Source organism: Hippopotamus amphibius, chromosome 8 (genome assembly GCF_030028045.1).
Source record: "Hippopotamus amphibius kiboko isolate mHipAmp2 chromosome 8, mHipAmp2.hap2, whole genome shotgun sequence".
Lineage (NCBI taxonomy): Eukaryota > Metazoa > Chordata > Mammalia > Artiodactyla > Hippopotamidae > Hippopotamus > Hippopotamus amphibius.
Genome location: NC_080193.1, coordinates 80,493,484 through 80,506,943, shown reverse-complemented (window position 1 = coordinate 80,506,943; position 13,460 = coordinate 80,493,484). Strand labels below are relative to the sequence as shown.

Here is a 13,460-nt window from a genome sequence, read left to right as displayed (position 1 = left end):
TCAGGGGTCACCATAAGGAGTGACTGCAGTCTGATGGCTGCTTCACGGCAGGTATTCTCTTCCCTTCTGAGTTCCTTCAGGGTTCACCAGCTCACCATAGGCTGTGGCTGCAATCACTGATGACTGTGACATCCTTTGTTTACTGATATGGCAAGCAATATTACATTTCTCAGTATTATATTAACATGAAGTCTATTTGGTTGATTTATTCAGTCACTTTCATGGGAGATCTGCACGCCAGCCTTGCAATTAGGAACCCTGGATTCTAGTCTTACTTTCCCACTCACCAGCTGGATGACTTTGGCCTCTCCGGGTCTCCCTGTACTCCTTTGGGAAATGAGGGGCAGAGATAATTTTTAATGTCATGCTGGTTGTGGATTCTTGGAGTAATTAAAGGATTTGAGTCCTGATGTCTGACTGTTTGGGCCAAACCACGTGTATCCTAGGGTAAATTTACTTAATCTTCCAGACCTTCGGCTTCCAGATGTGTAAAATGGAAAGACAACTTGTGAAGATTAAATGAGATACTTAATGCATTTGTTCCATAATTACTGAGCACCTAGCCTCCAGCTCTGGGAGGGGCAGAGGGTGCAGTAGTGAAGAAAGCACTGGGGTCCAGGCTGTTTTTGGAGCCTAAAGGGAGATCCCAGGTAAAATGTAAAAGCAGCAGGATTTTAAATAGCTAGAACTATGAAGAAAACACCACACAGCCATTTCATGAAAAGCAACTTTGCAGGAACATGGAAATATTCGCGTGGAAGTATTGCAGACTTTCTAGGCTGCAATATTAGGTAGGTTGCTTGCGCTGAGGGAAATTACCTGCCGTGGATGCATGGATGCCGTGGCCTTCCATGTGTAGCAATGGTTCTCAGCCTGGTTGATTACACGTCCCTCTACCATCGCTCCATATATAGCAATGTCAGGGGATTTCTGGTTGCCATAACTGGGGGTGGGGTGGGGAGGTCCTTCTGGCCTCTAGCGGGTAAAGGCCAGGGTTGATGCTCAATATATCCTAACACTGCACAGGACACCCTCCACAGCAAAAAATTATCTAGTCCCAAATGTCAGCAGTGGCACAGTTGAGAAACCCTGCTATAGAGAGAACAGCAAGGTCCTGAGGCAGGAGGGAGCTTGCTGTGTTCGCGTTACAAATGGAAATCCAGTGCGGCTGAGTAAACCAGCCTGGGCTAGATGATGGAGCGCTGTTTAGGGCACACGATGAGGAAGCTGGAATTATCCCCAAAGCAGTGGACAGCCCTTGGAGACCTTTAAGCAGGGGAGGAAGGTAACCCAAGCAATGCGCTTAGCCCTGCAGCGCGGCCGCAGTAACTCCTCCCGGCTAGCAGAGGGCGCAGGCCGACACTTGGCCTCCGGCCGCCCGGGGCGGGCCTCCTCTTGCCATCCCCCGTCCTCGTCTTTTCCCCTCAGGAGAAGTCGGGAAGGTGGCGACGGCGGCGGCGGCGGTTGTCTCGGCCGGGCCGGTTGGTGTGGCCCCTAAGCCCGCACTCCGCAGCGTCCGCGCCGCGCCCAGCCCAGCCCAGCCCAGTCGAGTGGAGCCGCGGCGGCCGGGTCCGGGCGGGCGGCGCGCGCTGACGGAGGGCGGCGGCCGCGGCCAGGGCGGCCGGTGGGACCGCGGGTCCCCGGCGCAGCGCCGCCCGGCTCCCGGCCCTGCCGGCCTCCTCCCTCGGCGCCGCGGCCATGGCGGCCAGCGCGAAGCGGAAGCAGGAGGAGAAGCACTTGAAGATGCTGCGGGACATGACCGGCCTCCCGCACAACCGAAAGTGCTTCGACTGCGACCAGCGCGGCCCCACCTACGTGAACATGACGGTCGGCTCCTTCGTCTGTACCTCCTGCTCGGGCAGCTTGTGAGTGCGGGGCCGCCCGGCGGGCAGGGGGCCCTCCCCGGAGCTTGCGGAGGGGGCGGCGGCGGGAGGTGGGGTGCGGGGTGCGGGGTGCGGGATCGGGCCGGCGGCGGCCGTTGGGGCGCGTGCTCGCGGGGCGGGGCGGGGCGGTGGAGGCCAGGGGCTGGGATGCGCTGGGCCCGGGCGGCCGGGCTGGGGACGAGCTTTCGATTTCGCCGGGCGAGGGTCCAGGCCAGGGGTAGCCTTTGGGGGTGGGGCGTGGGCGGGGTTGGGGTCGGGAGGGGGTGCCCCGGGTGAGCATCTCTAGTCCCTGCGGAGCCGGCGCCGCCTCCCTCGGGCCTCGGCTCTCCCGGGCGCTGACCCGACCGGGCTGCAGGGGAAAGACGGGCTGGGGAAGGCCGTGCGGGTCCTTTGTGTGCCCCGCCTCTCGGCCGGGGCGCGGCGGTCCCCGAGCGAGGCACCTGCCGGGAGCGGAGGCGGGGAGAACCTGCAGTGGGAGAGAGCAGGGACGCTTAGCCTGAGCATTTTTTCCCTTGGGTTGAGAGTACCTAGGTCATTGAGAGAAAGCTGGCATTTAGAAGTAGTAGCGGGATTAAAATGTCTAGATGGCAGAGATGTGATTCCCAAGGGAAAAGTTACAGACGATTACTTGCGGGAGAGGGAGGCAGAGAAGGCAGACGTGAGGTTGTGGGGCTTTAGCTTTATGGTCCAGAGAGAGTCTTGGGGAGTTGGAGAAAAGTTTTAATGGAAATAAGATATTGACTTGGAGCTGTGTCATTGTAAATATGATGGTGGTATCTGTAAGATTCCTCTGTCAACACCCAAGTGTCCTGGCTGTATACAGAAATGAGGAGAGATGCAAAGACATCATTGTTACAGAAAAAGGGAGACTACCGTCTTGAATTACTGGGATGGTTTGTATTGTTACTCTTTGCTTCATTAAGCTGCATTTTGACAAGACTTTTGTTGCTGTGATTGAAGATTTTTTTTGGAGAGTTTGCAGATGATTTTGGAACCGAATAAGTTGCTTTTATATACTAAATTATTTTGTATTCAAAGTAAGTTATTGACGAAGTGGTAGTTACTAAATGTTCTTAAAACGTCTATTGTATCAAACGTCTACTTAGGTTCTATCACTTGTACCATTCTTTGAAGTAATTTGGTACCCCCTCCCCCCCAAAGAAACTTTGTAAGATTAATACTGAGACAATGTATATAGTATATGAGAGAACTCATTCTTGGAAAATACAAGGCATGCCCAGTAGTCTACGATTTTTTTTTTCTTAAGTTGGGCAAAGAGGCATTATTAGTCTTTCATGACTATTATTTCTTCAACAGACATTTATTGGGTGCCTACTAGATTCTTTGGAAACCCTTGGGGTGTGCTGATGAATAGAGCAAAATCCTTGTTCTCTTGGTGCTTACTTTCTAGTGGGGGAGATGGTAACACATAGTAAGTAATCAAATGAGAAAAATGTCAGGGGCAAGTGTGATAGGAGTGTGATAGGAGACACCTTCTCTGAGAGGTTACTTTTAGATTGTAGAAACAAGAAAGCACTCTGAAAAGCTGATAATTAGTGATGTTATTGAATTACAACAGAATCCTAGAGTTAGGTGGTATTTAGGAGATAGTCTGGTTCATTATTTTCATTTACAAATAAAGAGTTTGTGGGCAACTTTGGTTCTAAAATGAAGGCAGTAGTCCAATTTGTTTTGAGTGTACTTGACTTTTAATATGTGCATAATAAGTATGCTGTGTTTTTACTAAACACAAGGTCCTTTGATACATTTAAAGTATTAGGTTTGAAAAAAGTATATGTATATGTTTACTTTTCTGGATTTCTGACATTTCTGTGTAGACTTTTCCAAATACACATTTGCTGCAATAAAGTAAATTTATAATATGAAGAAATATTTACAAATTTCTACCTAGAGTTCACATTTCAGAACCGTTGTATATGAAAGGATATCTCATTAGACATGACAATTGTTTATTTTAGTAGAACTTAGTCTGTAACAGATAGGACTCCATGTCTCTGTTTAGTGGTGATTCTACAAATATTTATTGCTCTCTTGGCCTGTGCCATGTACTGTGGGAGGCACTGGTCTTACTTGGATCCCACTGTCCTTAAGGAGCTTGCATTCTAAGTATGTAAACATAGTTATGATACATTGTAATATTTCATTTCTTTGAATGAGCTATCCCTGAAATATGTACATTAATAGGGAAAGCTTCACAGAAGATTTGATGCCTGAACAAAGACCTTTAAAGACAAGATCCCCATGGCAGGTGGCTTCATGTAGTTGAAAGAACAAGTACTTATGAGCTAGGTAAACCTGATTTTGAATCCTGGCTCCACTTATTAGCTGTGTGGTATTGAGAATGTCACTCAGTCTCTTTGAGTTTGAATTTTCTCATCTATTAAAAGGTGAGGATAAGGTTTACTGTATGTATTTCGGATGTGGATTAGTTTTCAGTATTAGAGATATTGTATGTTTAACATCTCACATGATGACTGGGATATACGAGGGTAAGTTAAAAATTATCCGCACACTGGCTGTAGAATTTACAGAACTTTTAATGTAACCGGATTGCGGATAATTTTTGACTCACCCTCATATAATACCGATAGCTGCCCAATAGATAAGGGGCATTATGAACAATGGGGGCAGGACATTCCACGAGGAGGGAACAATATGCGAAAGATGTTGAAGTGAGAAGCACCTTTATAAAAAACATCTATCAGTTTGGATTCTTTAGGTGTAACTCAAAACCTGACTCAAGTTGTTTAAAAAATATTAGGGGAATTTATTGTTTGTTTTTAAATAAGACTTTATCCAGTAGCTTAATGATGTTGCCTAGATTTCCCTTATCCAAAAATGGCTGCTCCCAGCTCCTGGGGCTACATACTGCCTTAATTTATATCATTGTTACAACTTTTCCAGAAGTTCTAATTCACTCGGGATTAGTTTAGGTCATATGGCTACGTAGAACCAGTGACCTCATTGGATGTGTTCTGTGATGATGTTACTGGAACAAGAAGGATTCCCAAATAGAGTTCCCAAATCAGAAATCTGGGGTCCTTGTGAAGGAAAGAATGTATACCAGATCAAATGTCTATTGCAGAAATATTGAAAGGACAGTAATTCCTGAGGATTTTTTCTTTGAAAAGCAATAATACAGGAAAATAATTTAAGAATAATAATATAACTATTGAGTTTAATAATAATTATGTCTTTGCTATTTAGATGACATGGTATAATTGAAAGAATATGAATTTTGACGTCAGATTTTGGCATTGCCACTAGCTTTGTGACTTAGGGCAAAGTATTAAGTAAGGCTGCTATCTGTAGGTTGGCCTGGACCCATCCCCTCAGCCTCAGTTCCTTTGTGACAAGAAGATGATAATATATAGCTTAAGGTTGTTCTGAGGATTAAATGGTACAATTCATTGAATGTTTATTGAACGCATATTATTTTTGAGTATGGGCTAAGCAGTGAATATACATATGTGAATTGAGGCATGTTAACTGCCATTCAGAAACCTTGATGTGCCTAGAAAATGCTGATACACAGTAAATGGTATCTACTATCATGAATTTAAAATTTTAGGATAGTCACATGCCTTTTATCACTTATTTAGCAGGATCTTTGTTTAAATAAATTGAACAAATATCTTATTGTTAATATTACTAGACTCAGAGCTGATTTTTTTTTTCAGATGACTGTGCTTTGTGCTTGTATGATACTTATTTAGAATATGTAGCTGACTTCAGATTGTGAAACTTTAAAATAGACTTTAGATTTAGGTGTATTAAACTACTTGTCACTGAGGTAGAATGTGGGTGTTCTAACAGATTGGTTTGTCACTCTTTCTGCTTCAGTCTACAGAATTAATTGGAATTATGAACGGCACTTTATTACAGCCAACATAAAATATTGCCTTCTTGTTAAAGAACTTATAGTTGATTTAAAGACTAGGTTTAGACCAAATTATTTACTTTGTGGAGATTGTTAGCGTTTGTGTAATCAGTAAATAATATAAGAATTGTTCTGTCCTCAAAAAAGGATTAATAAACTTTTCTGAGAGAGTTTAGACACAAATAAAAACTAACATTTGAGAAACACCTTGTACCGCTTAATACCAGCCCTTTTATGTGAACAGTGCATTTAAACTTGGAATTTCACACGTGAATAAATGTAGACAGATAGTAACTTAGACTTTAAACTTTTTTTAGTACTCTGTCATGGCTACATTCAGTGAGATATTTTGACAATGTAGTACAACTTCAGTTTGGTGTAAGTGGGAAAACTATTTGATACTTTTTTCAGTTGTAAAGGGCAGAGTTTTTTTTTTTTTTTTTAAAGCAAATATTCATTAAGTCCAGGCACTAGTACATGTGTTGGGAATATGAAAATTACAGTATTGGAATGAAAAATAAGATAATAATAACAACCACTAGTTAAAATTACTGAGTGCTTACTCTGTGTCAGGCATTATTCTAGTACAAATCATGTAAGGAAAGTACTCTTACCCTCCACAACTTTAAATTGTAAAATTAGCTTACACTCTTAATGCTTATTGTAAATTGTTGTGAATTCTTTATTTGGGGGATTTAAATTGTGGATTTTACTTCATTGAATTTTAAAAGGCAGGACAGGTAGTTTATGGATGTAGCATGCATTTTTGTTTTATACTTATGTCATGCTTTTCTTTAAATAGTAGTTTTACTTAGCTTTAAATGTGTTCTTAACATTGACATTTATTTAGAAACTACTGTTGTATATTGTGAATGTAATAGGATATGGTGTGATAGGATATGATACTGATTTTTTTGAATTTGGCACATCTGTACTGCCATGAGTTAATTATTTTGCTTTTTTTCTGTGTTTGAACTGTAATTAAAACCTTTCATCCTATGCATTCAGGGTTGATAGTGGTTAGGTTTATCAAAAGAGGCAGTGGAAAAAGGCAGTGTTAGGTATATCAAAAAAGGCAGTCGTAAAAAAGATTCATACATACAGATAAAACTTAGGTTTTTAAATATTAACATGTAATTGTTAATTTGCCAGAGCTTTTCTGTAACACCTAGGACTTTTCTTTGAATATGGTTCCACTGATTAGATTTTTGTCCCCTTGATATAACTTACACTCACTTTGTGTTATATAAGATTTTTAGAATTTTAAAGTTACTTTTAAAGCAGTTTGAATGCTGAATTGTTCTAGGTTGCTTTTCAGTTTAGATCTTTTACATTTCTTGTCCACAGTTAAATAATAGCTTTTCATAGTGACTCAGTTTGGTGAAGTCTTTTAAAATACTTCATTTAGTTTTCATGGAAATAGTTCTCACTTGTGTCATTGTTTTAAATAATGTTTAATTGAACTAGATATTTACCAAATACTTTACCAACCAAAGATAGTTTAGTATAATATCAAACAACTCTTCATAAGCATAAAACGCAGTTGGAAGGAGCAAGAGAGAGGGCCTTATAGCATGAATGTTGATTGTGCAATAGGTATTCGCTGTATATTTTTCAGCAAGAAGGACAAACGTGGATTCATCCAGCAAATGGATTTAGAGACTTTTCTGTAGTGCTGCGAGCACCTTCTGTCCTGGGAAGACTTTTCAGCATCCAAGGGGTGGTGACATTATTTGACTTTAACTTGCTACCAAGGCATTTTTATATCAAGTTTGTCTCTGTTCTTCTATTTGTCTGTGAATTTGGATCAATGTGATTGTAAACACTTTGACCTTTAGTCAGTTTCAAAGTAGTGGTTGCACAATTTACCTATAATAGGTTAAATTTGTGTTAAATTTTAAAATATTATTGGTGAGTTGGATTACAAATAAAAAGAATTAAAACGTTCTTTTAAGGAACTTGCTGACCTCTGGCCCTCAACTTAAAAATTACTGCCTCTTGGGCTTCTTAGGTGGGGCAGTGCTTGGGAATCCGCCTGCCAATGTAGGGGACATGGGTTCAAGCCCTGCCCCAGGAAGATACCACATGCCGCGGAGCAACCAAGCCCGTGTGCCACAACTATTGAACCTGCGCTTTAGAGCCTGTGAGCCACAACTATTGAGCCCATGTGCCACAGCTACTGAAGCCCACATGCCTAGAGCCCGTGCTCTGCAACAAGAGAGGCCGCAGCAATAAGCCTGCGCACCCAGCAAAGAGTAGCCCCTGCTCGCCGCAACTAGAGAAAGCCCATGTGCAGCAACGAAGACCCAACACAGCCAATAAATAAATTAATTAAAAAAAAAATCTTTAAAAAATAAAAAAAATAAAAATTACTGCCTCTTTAGAAACCTCTGTATCTAAATTTCAGTACACTTTTTGGAAAATAAGCAAATCCCTAGACTGATAATTTTCAGTCTTTTCTGTGCAAATGCATAGTGCTTACATTCTTGAGAAGCTTCTGTGGAGATATTCAGAACTAGGTGCCATTACCCTTCCTGTTTTTTCCTCCACTCCGTAATGCATTTCCCAATCCACATGGTCAAATCAATGTTGTCTAGGAATATATACACCTTGTGTTCCTCTAATGTATATAAAAAAAGTAAATAATTCATAACTTTGGGTACTTGCGACATACTTTACAGCCTCACACGTGAGAGCTGTTGCCCTAAAGACACCTGATTGGACATGATTAGAATGAAATGTATTTACTTATAGGAGGGATGGGAATCTTATTTAAATTATTCTATGTATGGGGAATGAGTTTTTGTTTGTTTTTAAGTTAGAACATATTTTCCCAAAGACTCCTGAGTAAGACATGGTCTCCATTTGATTGGTACCATGACTGTTTTCTAGAGGGAGGGAAGTCATAATTACACTTTGCTTTTATTCTAGTTGCTTATTTTAAGAGGTGAATTAACAAGCTGGAGCATGGTGTAAGGAAATTAATTAGGGCGATAAGGAGATTTGAAATTCTGTATGAGAGGAATATTTGCAGGGACCAAAAGTGTTACTAGCTTAAAGAGGAAAAAACTAGGGAGTGGGGGTGGGGAGCTGTACATGTGGTCACTATCTTTGGGTAATTTAAGGCCTCGGTGGAAGAGGAAGTAGGTTTATTTTGTAGGGGGAGATGCAAAACCAGGTATGAAAGTTACAGAGAAACATACATGTTTAGAACAGGAAGAGGAGTTTTCCTTGTAGTGTCAGATTCTAAAAATTCTTGATTTTCCCCCATTTTTTGGTTAAATTTTGCAAGATCTTTGATGGGGGAAGTATGAAAATTAGCAGAACTAATAATGTGGAAAGATGTGAAAACTTCCTCATTTTTCTCTTCAAACCTTTATCTCTTACTCAGTGAATCTTGGTGGCTCTAACTTGGAACAGTTGTGTTCAGTAGGTACTTCTATAAAAACATTTCTAGTGTCTAGTAAAGAGATTTGATATTTTTGAAATACGAGGAATTTAAAGTTTAAAAAATTCTTCATGTTTCCTAGGAATGTTTTTTTCATCAGTTAAAGAAAACAGCCTATGTGTATGTCAGTTAAATTTGATTTTGAAGGGAAAGAACCATTTATTTTCCATTCTTTTTTATGTTTACTTTTTAATTCAGTTTTAATTTTATCTGAAGAATACATGTACATAGTTTAAAAAAGGCCAAAGGTTTACAATGAGCAACAGCACTCCCCTCTTCCTTTCCTCTGTTTCTGATTACCGTAGGCAGTCTGTTCCCTGCTTCTTTACTTACCTTAGCATTTCTAACTAACATGCTTATGGCTGTGTTTTTGATTTTTCAATTTTGGCTTTTTATCTATTGACTTCTCCACAAGAGGAAAGATAAGGTTTTGGCCCTCTTAAACACTCCTCTCACTCTCCACCTATACTCTGCATCTACTCCTCCAATATAATATCACAGTTTCTGGTTAAATCACTGTTTAGTATTTACCCTATTGCATTATGCACATATTGTTCTCCACTGAGTCATATAGTATATTACTAGTACATTTTCTGTCTTGTACAACCTTTTCCTCCTGAAGTTTATACTTGTCTAGGTTTCTTCATTTGCTTTGTTTTCCATGTGCATATCATTAATATATCCCCAGATAAATTATCTCTGGCTGAATTATAAAACTGTTTTCAATATGATCAGATGTGTCAGGTACTTTTTCTTTTTTTTCCCTGGGTTCTTCTGTCATTCTCAGGTCTGGAAATACTGCTCTCTAGGCCTGCTGTGCCCCTGTCATCTTGGGACTTTCTTCTACCTTCATTCTGGAAATTCCCTTCATGTCTAACTTGTGTTGAAACCTCTTTATCCAGCACTTCTTGATGCTGATTCCATTAGCTTCCTGATTCAAGGTTAATGGGAGATCATTTTTGAGAGCTACATGGCTGAAAATGTCTTCTTCTCATGTATTAATACTCTCAAAGTATTAATTCTCATGTTAAAATTAATACTTTGTCTACACTCACAAAGGTGAAAATACTTTACCTTTGGAATTTTTAAGGCATTGCCTAAGTGTCTTTAAACCTTCAGTATTGCTGTTGAGAAGTTTGATGCTGTTTTTATTACTTGATCTTTGTGCCTCATTTTCCACTCCCTCTTTGGGAGTATATATGATCTTTTTATTGTTCACTGTCTTAGGCTTTATTTTGGACTTGTTGGTTTGGAAACTCATGTGTTTTTTTAGTTTAGAGATTTTTTTTTTCCTCCAGTCTTATTGGGAAATAAAAAAGCCTGACCGTCATTCTTCTAGGTGCCAAGTTGAGGGAGGGGACTGGGGGCAAAGAATCTATTATCATTCAGTTTGTAGAGTGTCAGATAAGCCTTCAGTTTTTGTCCTAGTAGCCAATAGCAATCCTCAGCTGTGCCTGAGTCCAGAGTCTATTTTGTATAGTCTCTCCAGATTAAATTTTACTTCAGACTTCTACCTAGTGCTTGGTAGGGGTAGTCTTGTAGAAGTAGGGAAACTGGGAATCTATTTTTGACCCTACGTAAATCCCCCAACTTGTGGCTTGATTCTGTTCATGAATCTTTCAGGGATTCTGTGGTGGGAATCATCTTTTAGTTGGCTTCTCCCACCTCAACAGGAGCTTCTGTTTTGGCTTTCTTACTCTGCACAGTCAGTTACTACTGGTAATTTTCTAGATTTTGTTATGCTTTTGGGTTCCTTTTTTGTTCTCTGTTCCTCTCTTTGTGGGTTTTTATTCCTTTGCTATCATTTCAGTGGAGTTTAGGGAGTAAAGACATTCTTGACTTTTGTCCACTTTTAACAGGAAGACCTTAATTAGGTTTAAATTGTTACATGAGTGTTATTTTTTAGATGCTTGCCCTAAACGTTACAAGGACCTTACAGTGTAGTGTTTCTGGCTTTCAAAAATAAAAACCCAAAATAACAGTTATGGTTTGCACCATGGGTGTGTGTGTGTGGCGGTGGTGGGGGGGAGTTGTGTGTGTGTGTGTATGAGGGTGTGTGTTTTCAGTGTTTTAAAGTTGGGTTCTGGATAAACTAATATTCTGGGCTATCTAATACTTCATATCTTGGTATCAAAAGTCTGTAGATTTTTGATAACCTGTTAAAGGTATCTTCCATTTGTTGTAGATTTTAAATGTATAATTTTTATAATATGAAACATTTATATGTAATATTTTTACTAAATAAGATTGGGATAGATCTAAATGTCAAATTAGCTTTATTACTTTATGCCAACATTAACAACCACCCTAAATTTCCATAGCCTAATCAAATATTTTAACCAGCTTTTCCCCCAGCAGGAGAAAAACAATTAATAAAACTAGCTAAATAAGCTTTATTACTTATTCGTCCAGCACACATTGTCATTTGAGTTGAACAAATGGCTATTTGCAAGATTGTTTGAGGCGTGGTTAAGAGTGGCATACTGGTGGACATATGGAATGAGTCACACTATCTGGTTGCAGTCATACTTGAGCAGTGGTCGTTAAAACTAAAACTCCTCGGGATCCGAGTATGACTTAATCATACTGCAGAAACATATTGAGCTCCACCAGTAGATGACTTTGGAATTTCTTGAAACCAATTAAGTGGCAAACATGCTTTCAAAATATCAATACTGCTGTTATTAAATGAGTCTTTTTTTTTTTGCACCAAACTGGAGACTTAAAATGTGTATTTTAGGATATGGAATGGGTGGTACTTCAATATTGGCACTCTAAAAATGATGTGGTTTACTTGCCTAACACTCATCCAATAGTTATGACTAATGTCATTATAGGAAAGTGTTTTGTAAACACTGGATTCACATGATAGCTAAACTTGGCTTAGCAAGAAAGGGGAAGTGGCATCAGCTTCCAGGAATATATCTTGAAAATAACTAAATGAATAATCCAGTTTTGATTAATTGAGGATTTCATTCATTTAAATGATCAAATTTGGTAGATGAAGAAGGTGGTCTTCCAATGAAAAAAACCTAGTTTGTGTAAAAATTGTGGTTATAAATAGTAACATGGAATATTAAGTTGACATACATTAAAACCAGCTTTTTTGTTGTGAAGTTCTAGGAGTCTTAACATCTGTATAGATCCATGTAACTACCACCTCAATCAGAACATGGAAAGAAATGGACCTGTTCAGTTACCCCTCAAGACTCTTCTTAACCCTTGTCTTTCCTTAATCCCTGGCCTCTACTGATCTGTTCTCCAACAAGTGTAGTTTTTCTTTCTGAGAATGTCATTTAAATGGAATCTTACAGTATATAACCTTTTTAGATTGCCTTCTTAAATCAGCATAATATTTTTAAAATTAATTCAGGTTAGTTACATATTCAATAGTCCATTTCTCCTTATTGCTGAGTAGTATTTCATTGCTTGGAAGTTTACCCATTCCTCACTTGAGGGACATTTGGGTTGTTTCCAATTTTTGATGTATATGAAACAGTCCAGTTGTTCTGTGCAGATATTTTATACAGATTTTTTGATGAGCACAAGTTTTCTTCCACCTGGGTAAATACCTGGGAATAGAGTTGTTAGGTCATATGGTAAGTGTATGTTTAATTGTATTTTAAAAATGACAGTGTTTTTGTTTGTTTTGATTTGATTTTCCCTTTATACTGGTTTGGAAGCTATAAATTCTATGTTATTTTGTGGTCATCAGTGAAATTTTATTCTCCATCCTAGCATTCTAGAATTAATCAGTATTTTAACCTTCCCCTAATAATACAGAGTCTTAAAAAATACAGAGTACCCTCATTTAAGTGCTAGTTTTGGCAAAATGTTAAATTTGCCCCCTCTCAAAAGGGAGCACTTTTGCACTGTTGGTGGAAATATAAATTGATACAGCCACTATGGAGAACGGTATGGAGGTTCCTTGCAAAACTAAAAATAGAGTTACCATATGACGCAGCAATCCCACTACTGGGCATATACCCGGAGAACACCAGAATTCAAAAAGACACATGCACTCCAATGTTCATTGCAGCACTATTTACAATAGCCAGGACATGGAAGCAACCTAAATGTCCACCAGCAGATGAATGGATAAAGAAGATGTGGTACATATATACAATGGAATATTACTCAGCTGTAAAAAGGAAAGAAACTGGGACATTTGTAGAGACATGGATGGACCTAGAGACTGTCATACAGAGTGAAGTGAGTCAGAGAAAAA

General features: G+C 39.6%; 1 protein-coding gene across 9 annotated transcripts in view; it reads left to right on the top strand.

Moving 5' to 3' along the window:
* The first annotated feature begins 1,413 nt into the window (after positions 1 to 1,413).
* The window catches only part of AGFG1 (ArfGAP with FG repeats 1), a 69,736-nt gene continuing 57,689 nt past the window's right edge, over positions 1,414 to 13,460 (top strand). For 4 of the 9 annotated variants that reach the window (XM_057744964.1, XM_057744960.1, XM_057744957.1 and 1 more), the window contains exon 1: positions 1,415 to 1,865. In XM_057744964.1, the coding sequence (XP_057600947.1) occupies positions 1,699 to 1,865 (167 nt within the window). In that variant the 5' untranslated portion in view covers positions 1,415 to 1,698. Of the gene's footprint in view, positions 1,866 to 13,460 lie in introns of all 9 variants that reach the window. The other 5 variants (XM_057744963.1, XM_057744961.1, XM_057744959.1 and 2 more) reach the window with 3 other exon arrangements.